This window comes from Lipomyces arxii (assembly GCF_038497795.1).
Source record: "Lipomyces arxii strain Phaff 12-163 unplaced genomic scaffold V1512scaffold_1, whole genome shotgun sequence".
In the NCBI taxonomy this organism is placed as follows: domain Eukaryota; kingdom Fungi; phylum Ascomycota; class Lipomycetes; order Lipomycetales; family Lipomycetaceae; genus Lipomyces; species Lipomyces arxii.
In genome coordinates this window covers 793,737-808,668 of record NW_027117700.1, presented here as the reverse complement: position 1 = coordinate 808,668, position 14,932 = coordinate 793,737, and the positions used below count along the sequence as shown (strand labels likewise).

The 14,932-nt window shown below is 45.8% G+C and overlaps 9 protein-coding genes across 9 annotated transcripts; 6 read left to right on the top strand and 3 right to left on the bottom strand.

Annotated features, from left to right (window-relative positions):
* Positions 1–2,021: 2,021 nt before the first annotated feature.
* On the top strand, positions 2,022–2,867 carry V1512DRAFT_245009 (S-adenosyl-L-methionine-dependent methyltransferase; the record flags this gene model as incomplete). Its single annotated transcript, XM_066914351.1, has 1 exon — positions 2,022–2,867. One exon carries the CDS (start codon positions 2,022–2,024, stop codon positions 2,865–2,867), a length of 846 nt encoding a protein of 281 aa, XP_066774298.1.
* Positions 2,868–2,894: 27 nt separating this feature from the next.
* Positions 2,895–3,413, bottom strand: V1512DRAFT_269162 (translationally controlled tumor protein; the record flags this gene model as incomplete). The annotated part of the gene is made up of 2 exons (XM_066917561.1): positions 2,895–3,134; positions 3,183–3,413. The coding sequence occupies 2 exons, from the start codon at positions 3,411–3,413 to the stop codon at positions 2,895–2,897; spliced, it is 471 nt and encodes a 156-aa protein (XP_066774297.1).
* A 324-nt stretch (positions 3,414–3,737) lies between these two features.
* On the top strand, positions 3,738–4,759 carry V1512DRAFT_256575 (fatty acid hydroxylase superfamily-domain-containing protein). Its single transcript, XM_066915045.1, has one exon. The coding sequence runs from the start codon at positions 3,815–3,817 to the stop codon at positions 4,712–4,714; it is 900 nt and encodes a 299-aa protein (XP_066774296.1). The 5' UTR covers positions 3,738–3,814; the 3' UTR covers positions 4,715–4,759.
* A 101-nt stretch (positions 4,760–4,860) lies between these two features.
* V1512DRAFT_256573 (uncharacterized protein) lies at positions 4,861–7,702 on the top strand. Its single transcript, XM_066915044.1, has 3 exons — positions 4,861–5,188; positions 5,248–6,518; positions 6,664–7,702. Exons 1-3 carry the CDS (start codon positions 4,996–4,998, stop codon positions 7,630–7,632), a joined length of 2,433 nt encoding a protein of 810 aa, XP_066774295.1. The 5' UTR covers positions 4,861–4,995; the 3' UTR covers positions 7,633–7,702.
* V1512DRAFT_218772 (ras family-domain-containing protein) lies at positions 7,624–8,572 on the bottom strand. The gene is made up of 2 exons (XM_066913639.1): positions 8,342–8,572; positions 7,624–8,286 (listed from the first exon to the last, which is right to left on the bottom strand). Exons 1-2 carry the CDS (start codon positions 8,397–8,399, stop codon positions 7,736–7,738), a joined length of 609 nt encoding a protein of 202 aa, XP_066774294.1. The 5' UTR covers positions 8,400–8,572; the 3' UTR covers positions 7,624–7,735.
* An 83-nt stretch (positions 8,573–8,655) lies between these two features.
* On the top strand, positions 8,656–9,789 carry V1512DRAFT_256569 (dephospho-CoA kinase). Its single transcript, XM_066915043.1, has 2 exons — positions 8,656–9,544; positions 9,587–9,789. Exons 1-2 carry the CDS (start codon positions 8,845–8,847, stop codon positions 9,589–9,591), a joined length of 705 nt encoding a protein of 234 aa, XP_066774293.1. The 5' UTR covers positions 8,656–8,844; the 3' UTR covers positions 9,592–9,789.
* V1512DRAFT_256568 (uncharacterized protein) lies at positions 9,593–10,868 on the top strand. The gene has a single exon (XM_066915042.1). The coding sequence runs from the start codon at positions 9,695–9,697 to the stop codon at positions 10,787–10,789; it is 1,095 nt and encodes a 364-aa protein (XP_066774292.1). The 5' UTR covers positions 9,593–9,694; the 3' UTR covers positions 10,790–10,868.
* A 1,433-nt stretch (positions 10,869–12,301) lies between these two features.
* V1512DRAFT_12302 (phosphatidylserine decarboxylase-domain-containing protein) lies at positions 12,302–14,311 on the top strand. Its single transcript, XM_066912937.1, has one exon. It carries the CDS (start codon positions 12,749–12,751, stop codon positions 14,207–14,209), a length of 1,461 nt encoding a protein of 486 aa, XP_066774291.1. The 5' UTR covers positions 12,302–12,748; the 3' UTR covers positions 14,210–14,311.
* Positions 14,156–14,753, bottom strand: V1512DRAFT_218760 (40S ribosomal protein eS28). The gene is made up of 3 exons (XM_066913638.1): positions 14,628–14,753; positions 14,446–14,577; positions 14,156–14,395 (listed from the first exon to the last, which is right to left on the bottom strand). Exons 1-3 carry the CDS (start codon positions 14,628–14,630, stop codon positions 14,327–14,329), a joined length of 204 nt encoding a protein of 67 aa, XP_066774290.1. The 5' UTR covers positions 14,631–14,753; the 3' UTR covers positions 14,156–14,326.
* Positions 14,754–14,932: the final 179 nt, after the last annotated feature.

Sequence of the window (14,932 nt, the reverse complement as noted above, 5' to 3'; positions counted from 1 at the left end):
CAGATAATTTGATCAGATGCAAAGTTTAACTGCCCCCCGATAGGCGACCGACAACAAAAAAACAACAACAAAGGAAACTTGTCGCGTGATCGCTTTGTAACCAGCAGAACTCAACCAAGATATATAATATATAAACAACAGCAAATTGCCAAACAGAAAATAAAACACAGCCAGAATTCATCTGATAAAATCTCCGCAATAATTGGAAGTCCGGTCTAAAATCGCTCGCTCCAGTGGAAGTCAAGCTAAAATGGCTGAAACGTCACCGCTAAGGTGTTACCCGTCGATAACCCGAAATCACGCCGCATCTTCATCAGATAACAACAGCAGCTTGATTAAGTTAGCGTTGTAACCACCAAGGTCCTTGACCGGTCCGCAAATCGATAATATGCCCGCCACCCATACCCTGATAAATCACTGCTGGCTCTACACGGAAACTCTGAACTTTAAGTTGCGGTAAATATGTTGCGAATAGATTTGAGATGGTTTTTTCTGTATTAGTGAGTAATTGTGTATTTATGAGCGAATAACTGTGTACTTAAGTGAGTGGGATATGCTGTATCTGTGTAGCTGTTAATTGTGGTTTGTTGTTGTTTGTCCTCCTCTCAAATGAATGTTGTTGGCCCAACAACGACACCCATAAAGCCTGTCAATCGATGTTGTGATCATGGCGCAACCCGGAAATAATAATTCGAACCGTTAATAGTCTGTCTGAGTCTCCGCAGTTCTTATGACGATGAACTACGGACATACGAAGAGCATCTACGAACTGACAGGGCATATACTACTTTATATCTAATCAGATCAATTAAGATTGTTAACCGTTGCAAATCTAGACCATCAAGCTACTAAATCACGTAAGTATAAGGGTTTAGTGACATATTTGTTGTCTGATTACACATGCTTCAGATCTCCTGTCCTCGGTCTCACATGATACTGATGTGGTCTTTAATATTCGTCATGCTACGTTTCTTATTACTAAGTATTTCCTTACTACCTACTCGGATTTCGTATGTGTAACTGCTCTATGTTGCTCTTTGACATGCACCCGATGCCAGAAGCATCGTGCGGCTGAGGCGGAGTACTACGCACGACCATTCTACCATTCAATTCCGTCTTGAAATCGTTTCATCGTACACGACCCCGTACACGCTTCCGGTGGTGGCCTGCGTACGGGGACGCGTAAGGTGTGTTTACTGTCTGAGTAATACACGCTGATTCATCTGTGGCTTGATTATCTTGCGTACGTCCTCTGTACACTTCTTGCTCCAGTGATGCCGATCCGCTTCTGTCGTGTGATCTTTCGTGTTCCTGACAAATCCAAGTTATCTTCTGTATTGTTGAGTGAGTCGCTATGCTGATCTTTGCCCGATAGTGAATAGGCTTGTATTATCTGCCCTGCACATTGCAGCTATTGCGTTGCAAAAGAGATCGTTGATGAATATGAAAAGCTCTATCAGTTAAATGTTACACTGGATATGTTTAAATAAATCTAGATGTTACGTAAGACATGTTTTAATATAATCGTATGATGCTGTTGCTCTTACTGTTCGAATCTTTTTTAAAAGTAGCATCAAAGTACACTAACTATTAGTCATCATCAACAATACCAACGTTTTCAATCGCGCAAAGATGTACAAAAATGAAATCCTACTTCAATGATCAATGATTGTTTCTACAACTAATATGAAAACCAGACAAGTCATGGCAAGACAAAAATCTCGTAGTAAACGGCCGCGCATCGGGCGGCTCGCATGATCAATACTGAGCTAATCTGATAAAAGAGCTATTGTGCGTTCAATATCTTGTCAATTATCTCAAGATTTGCGAAATATTTACGTGGACAATTTACTCATATTAAAACTCCTGGAGTTCTATTGTTGAGCTTCAATCAGTCACTTTAGTCACAAGCAAATAGTCGTTGACATCTTGAAGCCGATATCGGCTTTGATTCTCCCACCTCGGCCACTACATAAACCAGTCCGAATCTACCTCGATACATTATAACTGCATCAAGAACCATGGCAACAGATAAGTGGTCAGCAGACGACTACACTACTCATGCGTCGTTTGTGCCCGCGTTGGCAACCGAAGTTGTTCAGATGCTTGCCCCAAAACCTGGCGACAAGATCCTCGACATTGGCGCTGGCGACGGTATTCTTTCGCTGGCTATTGCCGACAAGTGTGCACACGTGCACGCGACGGACGGGTCGGCTAACATGGTTGCATATGCGAATTCACGGGTCGCGGCAGGCAAGGTCACGAATGTGACGACCGAGGTGGTCGATGCTGCAGTAGACATCAAGCGTAAGATCTCGGCTGGGGTTTACAACAAGGTGTTTTCAAACGCAGCGTATCACTGGATATTGGGATCTGTTACGAGTGAGCAGCAGCGAGCGCAGGCATTCAAAGACGTTTACGATATTTTACCTTCCGGGGGTGAGTTTGTGGTCGAGTGCGGCGGACACGGCAACGTAGGTGAGATTTTGGTCGCACTGGTGGCTGTAGTCAAAACCACGTGGGCAAAGCGAGGGGCCAAGAAGACAACAGCAGACATCAAGTCAAAATTGTGGCCGTGGCATTTCGCTACAAATGACGAGATTGAGCGGTGGTTAGTAGGTGCCGGGTTCGAGGTTGAAGTTCTTGAGAGACATTACAGACCGACGACATTGAATGGCGGGTATGGAGGTATGCGGGGTTGGATTGAGACATTTGGGTTTTCGTTCTGGGATGGAATGAGTGCAGAAGAGCGTGAGAGTGCCATTGATGAAGCAGTCGAGCTGCTGATTGGTTCCGATTGGCTTGAACGTGAACAAAAGTGGGTGGCAGGATACGTTCGATGCCGATTCAAAGCAGTCAAGAAATAAATTAATCCATAAATATAAACTACCAGCTTAGAACTTTTCTTCTTTAAGACCATGCTTCCAGAAACAAACATATGGGGTGACACCGTCTTCACGGTAGTTAAGTAAAACGATCATTCCCTCGGGGTCCATGGTCTCGCCAGTGTAGAACTCGTAGTCCTTAAAATTGGCAACGACCTTCTTGACGTAAGCCTGTGCACCCTTCTCAAATGTGGCAACCTCATCAGGCTCGGTCTCTGCAAGCCTAGACTTAATAAGCTTCATGTATCCCTATTTATTCATTAGACGCGTCTTCATCAAATTTAAAAAGAGGAATACCTTGATGTATGTAAGAAATGACTTCTTATCAAATGAAGTAGCACCCAGTCTGAACGAGTAAACAACGTTGTTGACAGTCTCAACACCATCCTCAACATCATCACCACCTTCTTCAGTCGAAGGGTTAGCACCGATATCGACATCAGCACCCTGCTTGACATTGATCATCTGGCAGTTGCACTCATACACCACGTTATCGACCAACTTCAGGTCATAAGCGTCTGAGATCATCTCATCTCCGGTAATAATATCCTGTTAGTTAGTACTTAATCACTAAATAAATCTCCATAACTTACTTTGTACAACAACATTTTTTTTTGTTCTCAGGAAATTTATAAAAAGATAAAAGATTAAAAAAAAAAAAATAACTTTCTTTGTGAGGGAGCGCTTACATTTATTAGGGGTTTGGTGTTTGATTATTTTAAATGTCATGCTAAACTGGTGCTGTTCATACCGTTAATTGTATTCAAAAATGCCGTAGTACAGTGACCACAATACAAGTGGCAATGCTCAAATGCCCAAACATTAGATTTTATCTCGAGATGCGCCGCCAGATCCACTTCAAAGCACCGGATTCCACCGTTTAACGCGACGTTCTTATTCTACTTTCTGGCCGCACAAATACACAAACAATGAACGCCACTTCAGACGCGTTTTTGTCGTCGAAACCGCCTCAATTTGAGCTGCGTGAACGGGATCCTCTCGTGTCGTTCATGTCGGACAAGTACTTGTCATTATTGCTGACAGTCGCTGTATATTGGGTCGTGTCAATATTATTCCACTTGATTGATGCGTATGATCTATTGCCACATTACAGAATTCATACGCCGGAAGAGGTAACAAGTAGGAACAAAGTGACTGTACCTGAAGTTGTCAGAGATGTGGTCATACAACAAATCATTCAGACTTTCATTGGTATCGCGTTGACTTATTACGATGCTCCTGATTATACTGGGATGGAAGATTATGAGATCTGGGTCTTAGCACACAAATACCCGTTCCTACCTTTAAGTGCTGTTTCAATGATGTATCATTACGGCTTCAGTGCTCTTCGAATCGTCGGTGCATTCTTTATCCTCGATACGTGGCAATATTTCCTTCACAGAGCAATGCACAACTACAAATACCTTTACAAGACTTTCCATTCTCGCCACCACAGATTATACGTACCTTATGCGTTCGGTGCATTATACAATCACCCATTCGAAGGCTTGTTAATGGACACACTCGGCGCTGGTCTCGCATTCAAGCTATGTGGTCTTACAATCCGCGAGTCGTTGATCTTCTTCACCTTCTCCACTCTCAAGACCGTCGACGACCATTGCGGCTACTCGCTCCCCTTCGACCCGCTTCAAGTTTTTTTTCAGAACAATGCTGCGTATCATGATATTCATCATCAGCAATTCGGAATCAAGACCAACTTCTCGCAGCCGTTCTTCATTGTTTGGGATAAATGGCTTGGAACACAATACACTGGCAAACGTACGTTTCACCCCGGTGATCACGATAAAAAGCCAGTTAAGAAGGAATAGACGTGTATTATTAAACTTTTAGCGTATTTAATTATTATTTTCTTTGGTATTTTTTATTTTTCATGATAAATCAACTGTTTGGGTGTGTTTGCGACGCGTTTTATCGGGGGTAAGGTTTGCACCGCCGAACGTTCCTCGAGTACATCGTTTACCAGCATCAAACACGTCAAATTCACTCAACCGTACTTTCACTGTAACATTCTCCGTTTCCCTTAATTTTATCATCTTGCTATATTCTTTCCCGTGTTTTTCGACGCAATTGCATAATAACTCAGATCAAGATGGGGTTCGGCGACATCATGAAAGGCGGTTGGCATCCTGAGCGCGCTTCAAGCGGCGACTCTTCCGGCCACGGTGGATCAAACTCCACGTCATCGGGCGGTTCGAAATCTGCATTTCCGGGCTTATCAAAGACTCTTGGAAAGTTTGGCGGTAATTCACTCTCATCTGGATCGTCGAGTGCGCCTACTGAAAGTGCGTGTTTTTTTTTTTGCAATGTTTAAAAGAGGCATGAATGGGCTAATACGACGTAGCATATCGACAGCCGTCAAAACCGGTGTCAGAATTGATGGATCCAAAGCTTTTTCCTCCACCACCTCAGCATCGCGCGGTTCATCCCGACGCAGGGCCAGCAATCGTCGCGCCAGAGTATCAGTATCTCTTTAAACCTGCTGATCAGATTCGGGTGCAGCAGCAGCAGCAAGCGCGACCAACATGGCAAGATCAGTTCAGATCGGGACCTGTTCAACCTGTCGATCCCAACAATCCTTACCAGCAGCCAGGGCAGCCCGGCCAATCGCCGTATCAGCAACCAGGACAGATACCGTACCAGCAACAAGGACAACCACCGTATCAGCAACCGGGGCAACCAGGGCAACCGCCATACCAACAGTTAGGACAACCCCAGTATCAGCAACCGGGGCAGCCCGGACAATCAGGTCAAGCGGGATATCAGCAGCCGGGTCAATATCAACCACCTAATAAACCAGGTCAACCTCCATATCAACAAAATCAGCCTCCGCATCAACCCTACCAGCCACCCCAGCAACAATATCAACCTCCGAATCAACAAACGAAGCCTACATTCCAGCCTGGCCAACCGTATCAACCACCAAACCAACAACAACCATACTCTCCTGCCCCACCCTATCAATCTCCTCAATTGACTCAGTCACCTGGTTTTCCAGCTCCAGGAGGATACCCACAACCGGCGCAGTCACCGCCGGTACCGAACCGAGCACCAATACCAATGGTACAAAACGCGTATCAGCAGGCACCACCACCTCAACCGACTCCGGTGCCAACACCCCCGTATCAACAACCATACCAGCAACCATACCAGCAACCATACCAGCCGCCGAATCAAGGCTATCAACCTCCGACACCTGCGCCTGCACCTGTGCCAGCACCTGTACTTGCACTTGCATCAAATCCGGCGCCAGCACCAGCACCAGCACAGTTCACTCGTGGCCACGGATACTCGCAGTCGGTACTTATCGGCGACCGTCCGCAAACTGCATCTCCACCGCCAGTCGCACAACCTACACCACAGTACCCGAACTTTGCGTCTGAGATTTCTCGCGCTCGCGCAAACATGGGCACGACTACACCTGCCTCCACACCTGGACAAAGAATCCCGTCTGGTCATAGAGCGACACAGAGTATGAGCGTCGCAGGCAAGAAACCGCCGCCACCACCGCCGAAACCAAAGAATCCTGCATTGAGAGGAAGTCCTGCAAGTCCTGCGTCGCCTGCATTCGACCAGCAGCAACCGTTTCCGGCTACGAACGGATATCAATCGAATGTAAGGCGCTATTGATTTTTTCTTGTATATGTATTGCTAGTCGTTTTACGGTATGTGATTTGTCACTTTTCGATCACGTCTGTATACTGGGAGACTGGTGCTTGCAATTTTTTTTCTTTGAAATGGTAGTAATAGATTGATGTAGAGGCCGACATTGGCACCGAAACCGAGTCAGACAGGCATCGTGGGTCAGCAAAGAATGCTGAATATGCCAATGAACGGGGTCCCCGAGGCTGATGGTATGAAGCCGGCGTTGAGGGTGAATACCGATACGGGCAATAGAGGGGTAACAATGGTACGCGACAATTCCGACGGACCTGCAGTCGCGTTGAATACCAAGCCAGGTGAGCGGTGGACGCCGGAGCCGATTGATTTAGAGCTTGAGAAGAAGTGGTATGCGTTAGGGACGAGTCCATCAAAGCTGCTTCAGATGCCGTCTTTCGTGAGCAACAAAGAGCATACGTATTCAATCGCCACGTTAGGGGAGATCAAGAGTATTGTGCTGAGTGTGCGAATGCCTGATTTGGCGAGGGTCAAGTTCAAGATCGACGTCAACAGGTATAATGCGGACGACGTCAACGCACAGAGAATTGATTACCCACCGCCGGCCAAACCGGGCATTGAGGACTTGAGAAGCGCGGCGGGTGTGTTTGGCGAAGGCGTTGCTAGGTTTGCCGAGACGCACTATGGAACCCAGGTTGGGAACGGCGAATGTTGGACGCTGGCATATGAGGCGCTCAAGGCCGTGAACGCAATGGCGAGCATCGGGCTTGTGCACGGTCCCGTCGTGTATCGGATTGATGGGGACACTCACCGGATGGAAGGGGATGTGCGTGAGATAAGACGAGGCGACGTGATGCAGTTCTTGACCGTGCACATACGGTCTATGAAGGGCAATATTACCGAGGACAAATTCGTGGGTGCGCCGGACCATACGGCCATAGTAGTCGCTGTGTTTGAAGGCGGAGTGACGGTGCTGCAGCAGAACATGAACCGGGTCCGGACAGTTGGACAGGGAGACATTGTGTTCAATGAAATATTGTCGGGTACAGTTGTCGTGCATCGTCCGTTTTACAAGGAGTGGGCTGGAGAGCTTGAAACGAAGTGGCCGTGATTGAATGCCTTGATTATTGTAGTATTATATATTAACAAATGACAAAATACACCTGAAATCATAAGAAAAACTGAGTAAGCAAAAAAAAAAAAAAGAAAACAATTTAGCAACACTTTCCACCATCCGACGTCTTCTTTCCTGCTCCAATGTCAATGTTTGAAGCCGGCTGCGGGTCAGACGCTAAATCTACACGCTGTTTGATTTGTCTTGCGAGCGAGACAAAAGCCTCTTCGACATTGATGTTGGCCTTTGCAGAGGCTTCAATAAATGGGATCCCAAGTTCATTTGCGAGGGCTTTCCCTTGTTCAGTCGAAATCGCACGCTTCTCATCCCAGTCACACTTGTTGCCAATCAGGAGCTTGTTAACACCATCGGACGCGTGTTGCTCAACATTGGAGAACCAGTTACGAATGTTGTTAAACGACTTCTCGTCAGTAACATCGTACACAAGTAAAATACCCATTGCACCACGATAATAAGCTGTGGTGATTGTGCGGAACCGTTCCTGACCTGCGGTATCCCAGATCTGCATCTTAATACGCTTGCCATCAAGGTCGATTGTCCTGATCTTAAAGTCGATTCCGATTGTAGTAATAAATGAAGGAGTAAATGAATCTTCACTAAATCTAAGTAATAAGCATGATTTACCGACACCTTTGTTGATTAGTTTCATGTTATATGACGGTCACCTATAAGTAGCAGGACGTACCAGAATCACCGATGAGAAGCAATTTGATTAAAATGTCGTAATTGCGAGAACTGGCCATTTTAGTGATACTTTCAAGGTCGATTTAGTTTCTATCAAATTCAATGATAAAAATTTGATTTTAGTGAACTAATTCTGATCTTTTTTGTAAAGACGAATTCGGTCTTGTCCTTTTGACACTTCACTTCCGGAGTATCATAGTCAAATTGTTGTGCAGTTATGCTCACTACATGCCCACGCATACACTTTATTAGCCATGCACTCGTTATATACCCTGTTCACAATACTTACTATACACTATACTACACTATACTACACTATACACTGTACAATACACTGCACACGCTATACACTACAGTAGCATGCATTATACCCGTTATACACTCACTGAATTGACTGTAGTTCTATAATATTCATATCGTCAATACTCACTCTCATTCTGCTATTACACACTACAAACACCATTTCACAACGACTTAGAACGACTCATCGAGCACTTAATCGTCATGCTCATCTTAGGATTAACCGGCGGAATCGCAACCGGCAAATCCACAGTCTCGTCCCTCTTGGCGTCACCTCCATATTCTTTCCCCATAATTGATGCCGACACACTTGCTCGTGAAGTCGTCCTCCCAGGGACTTCCGCCTACACTGCCATCGTCTCGCACTTCTCGCGTTTTATCCCTGATCTTGTTCTCGACTCCGGGGCATTGAACAGACCAGCACTGGGCAGACACATCTTTTCCAACTCGTCAGAACGCACGGTCTTAAACTCGATCACTCATCCGGCCATCAGACGGGCAATGCTCAAGCGTGTGCTATATCTCTGGATCACAGGCGCACCGGTCGTCGTGCTTGACGTGCCTCTTCTTTTTGAATCAAAACTACACAAGTTCTGTGGATTGACCCTCGTTATTGCATGTTCACCTTCTACGCAACGACAACGTTTACTAGCCCGTGACGGCGCTATTTTGTCCGAGTCTGATGCAGACCAACGAATATCGTCTCAAATGTCAATTGAATCCAAAGCAGCATTGGCAGACATTGTCATCTCAAACGAATCCTCGAAACAAGAGCTTGAGTCCGCACTCGCGCGAGCGGTCGCATCTTTCGCTCCTTCACGACTTCGAACTCTTCTCGAACGGTTTCCGCCATTTGGAGCACTTGTCGCATTGTTCGTCTTTTTATCTCGTTCATTTTCTCGGCCTAAACAGGTTAAATATGAATAACTAGTAAAAAAAACTATACCCTAACCCACGTACAGTCACCACACTCACTTTCGTCCACCGTCTGTGAAGACACCCCCAAAACAACAAAACACTACGCCAAAAACATAACAACATCATCAAAGTCAAAATGGACGAATCCAAATTGCTGATCCAAACGCATACTCTTTCCGGTGGTTCAAGTGTGACAGAGTACATTTACCCATGCTCAGGCTGCAAATCGCGTATTACTCGCCACTCGATGGCGGACTTGCTGGCGGTCTTTACTTCCGTTTCTGACGGCCAATTCATGAGATCGTGCCAGCGGTGTCGCGCCAAAGGAATTCAGAACCGCAAGCGCCGCAGGGATGAGTCGACGACTGCACGTGCCGATGAAGACGACGACGATGATGACGCTTCTCTCGCAATGGACCTTGAGGCTCGATGTGGTACTTTTGAGGAATTCGAGCAGGCGTTAGCCCGGTTCATGGCCGAACACGACAACCATCCCGAGTTTGACCAGGACTCGCAACCGACACATTTCAGGTTCACGATTTTGGCTGGAGTCATATTGCCGCGGTCAGCGACGTGTCCGGCGAGGACGGTTGACGCTATTGTGCGGGATACAGCCGAGTCACAGAAAATTGCGGCGCTGATGATCAGAGATGCTGTGTTTGACGCGACAGGATATTTTTTCCAGCTCAGAAAAGGCGGCCGACCGCATCCTGATGGTGGGAAGTATAATTTCTCGTGTTCGAGAGCAGAGGAGCGGAAGGGCGCGTATGACAGGACCAAGCGGATGCGTGAAGGCGGTGTCCGGCAACGCAGAACCAAAGCCAGACAGTTTTTCCGGTGCGAAGGCCGGGTCATGATGTGTTTTTCCAAAACAAACTCGTGGGTCACCGTCGCGTACGGGCACAAGCGTCACGGTGAGACACCAAAGATCCACGACAAGAAAGAAAAGGCGAAGGAGACTCCGTCGCAGCCGTTGCCAATGCACACGCTCGTCCATTCACTAGACCCGGCTGCGCAAACCCAAATTGATCCTGCGCTAATGGATCCGGTCGCGGCCATGCGCGGACATTTTCCGCATCCTGCCCATAGCGGAGTAGGTGTCGGTGTCGGAGTTGGAGTTCATGGTTTCGGAGTTGGTCATGGCGTTCAGAATGTACAGAATGTGCAGAATGTGGTTTACCAGGATCAGTATCCTGATCACGGAGGTATCAGTCTTCATACTGTTGGTTAATGGGGTTTTTGGTGTTGGATAATTTTATACTGTAAAGTAATTATTGATGTGAAGTAATAGTAAACATAATTTTAAAATGCATTACCTGTCTCGATATACAGCTGATTTTTATAATCTGAACTCACGACGGAATTCATGTGCAAATAACGTATTTCCGACAAAATCTGTGTAATATACTGTGAAAAATATTATCTCGACAGTGATTGCATTGATCTGGTCTTGTATTATTTTTGCACTTCTATCTACACTTTTTAAATTCTTACTAAGTTCTCTCATCAGTAAGTTATCATGAAGACATTACTCAATTTTTACATGAGTAAATTTCAAGTCGGTATCAGTACCAGGGTTTAAATTATTTGTATACAAATGGCTTAACATGTGTAAACTTTGCATACTTCAGTCACCTTTCAACGTGGGCATTCCAGGACGTAATTTGACTGTCAATTCTCAACTATTCAAGTAAACTGAAGTGAACTGTCTTGCTAAGAAGGAAAGGTTGAGTGTCTGAATTCTTTCTAATATACTCAACTTCCGATTGACGCCCATTTAGAACAAAACTATCCAATTGCTATAATACAATCGCGAAGTACTTAGCCCCGACGCTTGATATTATCGATAACAAAGACTACCTCAAAAATTGGTAGCGTCAAAACATCAGCGTAGACATTACAACTCATCTATTGAATCAAGAGTAAAAGGTGCTTTTCGATGACGGTGATACGCAATATTTTAGGCTCAGGGATATGGCGTAGGCGACTTGCGTACGATTGAACCCTAAGCCAAATTGCGTACACTTCCATGAACGATTAGTCTTGAACATACATGTTCAATACGATTAAATTACTATTGAGTTCAAAGCATTCTAGATGCTTTGAAATAGTTGACACTACTTACTACTGCCCAATTCAAAATTGCTGCCGTTGATCTTTTCGGCGTAGAACGCAATTATATTCCAAAAAGGTCTCTTCAAAGCTGTATACCATCGTGATATCATGCACATTCTTTCGGACCTGTTGAGAATCACAACGTCTAATCATGTGTAAACGAATGCTGAATTTCCACATACTCCACGCCACAATGATTTCTCATTTTGGTGACCGTTTTCCCGTTCAGATCTCTACAGTCCCAAGAGTCTCGATTTGTCGATATCGTCAACAGAGCACGCGTCAAGCGAAGTTTACTTGATCGGTATGATTTGTAGAGACCGTCAAGACGCAATTAGTGTCCTGTGTCAAGGCTTTTAAAATTGATATAAAATTCAGTGCAAATGGTGATGTCCACTATCTAGCGCTACTCCATATATTGCGAAGAGCTCTGTCAGCGACAACTCATGAAAGTTCTTTGCCAGGACGCGTTAGGATACTCTAATATTAAACTATAATATTTTGAAGTTTCCATTAATTAATCGCTGTATCGTTTCTCCATTCCGGCTAGCCGGTTTAGTTAGCAGTTTAAGATACAGTAATGTGTAGAAATTGTTTCCGAGTCAGGTGGACGTCTCATAGACCGAGTATATGATTCCTCTGGCTTAAAACGTTGATATTTGCCATTCTACTTATCAAATCACACACTTAAAGGGAAACACATAGGAAGTCTAAATTGTCGCGTCTAGTGGTTATGTGACGTGCCGAGGATAGGTATGTAGACAGACAGTCCATCTTGATCATGCTTTGTACAAAATTACATAAACGCACTAAATGATTAGTTACAGTAAGTGCATTATTGCGACTGAATATAAAGCGCGGAAAACAATACCAAATTGCGAAGAAGTACTCACTATGCACTCTCTATATAACTATACATAATACTTCAGCTATACGTATGTTATGCTTGATATATGTCGAGTCCGTGGCAAAATAAGGTTTTCTCGAGATCCGACCTTGTCGACGACCCCTTAACCTCCAACCAAAACTCCTTCTCAGCATCACGATTGACCACAGTAACGACCAAAAAAAAAATATGCCACCTCCTCCGTATGTCCAACCGCCGCCCTCAGCGTCACTGCGGTACATGCGTCGCCGTCCAACATTCCACGGCCGCGCAGCCGCAATCAGAGGCCTGTCTGCACGAGCAGCGTCCGGTTTCCTGCGCTACCGTCCGTTCAGCAAGGTCTCGCGCCGGCAAATGTGGGCCTATCCTGGCTTCGTTGGCCGGCGGTTTGCGTCAACAGGCACGCAGACGACAGAAAAGCAGACCGGCCGGCGCAGGCCACGGTTTAGATGGTGGCACGTGCCAGTGGCCGGCGGGCTGACCGCGGTCATGCTCGATAGGTATCAAAGATACGGTCGTCGTGGTGGGGAAGATGAACAGCCGAAAGTCCGACCGGTTGGTCCATGGCAATTGTTTGTGTACTCTGCGTTGCCGCTCAAGGGACTTTCGCGGTTATGGGGTCAATTTAACGCGATTGAGTTGCCTGTGTGGATGAGAGAACCTGGATACAAAGTCTACGCGTATATCTTCGGGGTCAATCTAAACGAAGTTGCTGTTGATGATCTAAAATTTTATCGCAACCTAGGCGAGTTTTTTTACCGCGAACTCAAGCCAGGCGCGCGGCCGATCGACAAGGACGCAGTGCTGGTTGCCCCAGCAGACGGCAAAGTGCTGCATCTTGGAGTCGTGTACGACCGTGAGGTTGAGCAGGTCAAAGGAATGACTTACTCACTTGACGCTCTGCTTGGCCGACATCCAGACCCATCGACCGACTCGCTCCCGGTCGATTTTGACCCTCGTCACGGAGACGACGACGATCGCGAGTTTGCTGAAATTAACGGGTTGAAGTACTCATTGGACGACTTGCTCGGACCGGCAGGCAGTGCAGTTGACGATGGCGACGCGGCCAGTGTGAAGACGTCGTTCTCAACCCAGGCCAGAGTTGCAAAGGAGATTGCCATGCCGACCTTGCCTGACCATGAACTGTTTTTCTGTGTCATTTACTTGGCTCCTGGTGACTATCACCGATTCCATTCGCCTACAAGTTGGGTTGCCGACTTACGACGTCACTTTGTTGGTGAACTTTACTCTGTCGCGCCTTACTTCCAGCACCGATTGAGTGGGCTGTTTGTGTTGAACGAAAGAGTGGCTCTACTCGGCCGTTGGCGCCATGGGTTTTTCTCCATGACCCCTGTCGGTGCAACTAACGTCGGCAGCATCAAGATCCACTTTGACAAGGATCTCAAGACCAACGAGGCGGCACACAAGCACCGTAACACTGAATCGCCCGTGTGCTACGAGGCGACATACGCCAATGCGAGTAAAGTGCTTGGTGGATATCCGCTTGACAAGGGACAGCAGATGGGTGGGTTCAATCTTGGAAGTACAGTCGTGCTTGTATTTGAGGCGCCGAAGAAGTTCAAGTTTGATGTAAAGCCGGGAGAACATGTCAAGGTCGGACAAGCTCTGGGGAACATTCGAACTGACTGACTGCAATAGTTTGTTTATAAAATTGTACCAAATAAATGATGAATTGTACCGAATGATTGATAAAATGATACCGAAATGACCGCTTTTTATTTATTATACATAACAAATCATTACTGTCTATCTCAATCTGCGAGCTTCACGCTCAGATTCCAGCAGGCAAAGAATATCGTGTTGTCTGACAGGTCCCTTTTGCTAGTCAGCAAATGCTCAGTTCCATAACCAATCATAACACTAACCTTCACGTTCCGGATGATGCTCCGAGTATGATCATCCATAAATTCAACTCTGACCTGAGTAACACCTCCTCTGGATCCAGTTCGTCCGAGGACCTTGATGACCTTTGCGAGCTTGACGGGGGTTTTGGTATCCTGTTCATTAGCACTTCGTTCCGATTGTTCTATACACACAAAGTACTGACCATATTGATGATGTTCGGTATTAATGAATGGTGGAGTTTGAGATGGTTCGTGAAGGGCAAAACTGACGATTGATGTTGTTAGGGTTTAAAACAGCAGTCACGGCTTGTATTTTGAATCACGTGATTATTCAGGGGTGTTCTTTGTTCTGGTGAGAGACCTACATAGTTTAGATGGATGCACACACTGTATAAATGTAAATAAAGATTTGCATGGTAGTAATAATGCGTTCTATAAAGATATACTATACTGTAAATAATTTAAGTAATAATAACATGATCTAAAAATTTGTATAACGTTACATTGT

Coding starts and splice junctions, on each gene's coding strand:
- V1512DRAFT_256575 (XM_066915045.1), top strand. CDS start 3,815: ATGAACGCCACTTCAGACGCGTTTTTGTCGTCGAAACCGCCTCAATTT.
- V1512DRAFT_256573 (XM_066915044.1), top strand. CDS start 4,996: ATGGGGTTCGGCGACATCATGAAAGGCGGTTGGCATCCTGAGCGCGCT. Junction 5,189..5,247: donor GTCGAGTGCGCCTACTGAAA/GTGCGTGTTTTT, acceptor AATACGACGTAG/CATATCGACAGCCGTCAAAA. Junction 6,519..6,663: donor CGAACGGATATCAATCGAAT/GTAAGGCGCTAT, acceptor AGATTGATGTAG/AGGCCGACATTGGCACCGAA.
- V1512DRAFT_218772 (XM_066913639.1), bottom strand. CDS start 8,399: ATGGCCAGTTCTCGCAATTACGACATTTTAATCAAATTGCTTCTCATC. Junction 8,287..8,341: donor GCTTCTCATCGGTGATTCTG/GTACGTCCTGCT, acceptor TAATCAACAAAG/GTGTCGGTAAATCATGCTTA.
- V1512DRAFT_256569 (XM_066915043.1), top strand. CDS start 8,845: ATGCTCATCTTAGGATTAACCGGCGGAATCGCAACCGGCAAATCCACA.
- V1512DRAFT_256568 (XM_066915042.1), top strand. CDS start 9,695: ATGGACGAATCCAAATTGCTGATCCAAACGCATACTCTTTCCGGTGGT.
- V1512DRAFT_12302 (XM_066912937.1), top strand. CDS start 12,749: ATGCCACCTCCTCCGTATGTCCAACCGCCGCCCTCAGCGTCACTGCGG.
- V1512DRAFT_218760 (XM_066913638.1), bottom strand. Junction 14,396..14,445: donor GCATCATCCGGAACGTGAAG/GTTAGTGTTATG, acceptor GACTAGCAAAAG/GGACCTGTCAGACAACACGA.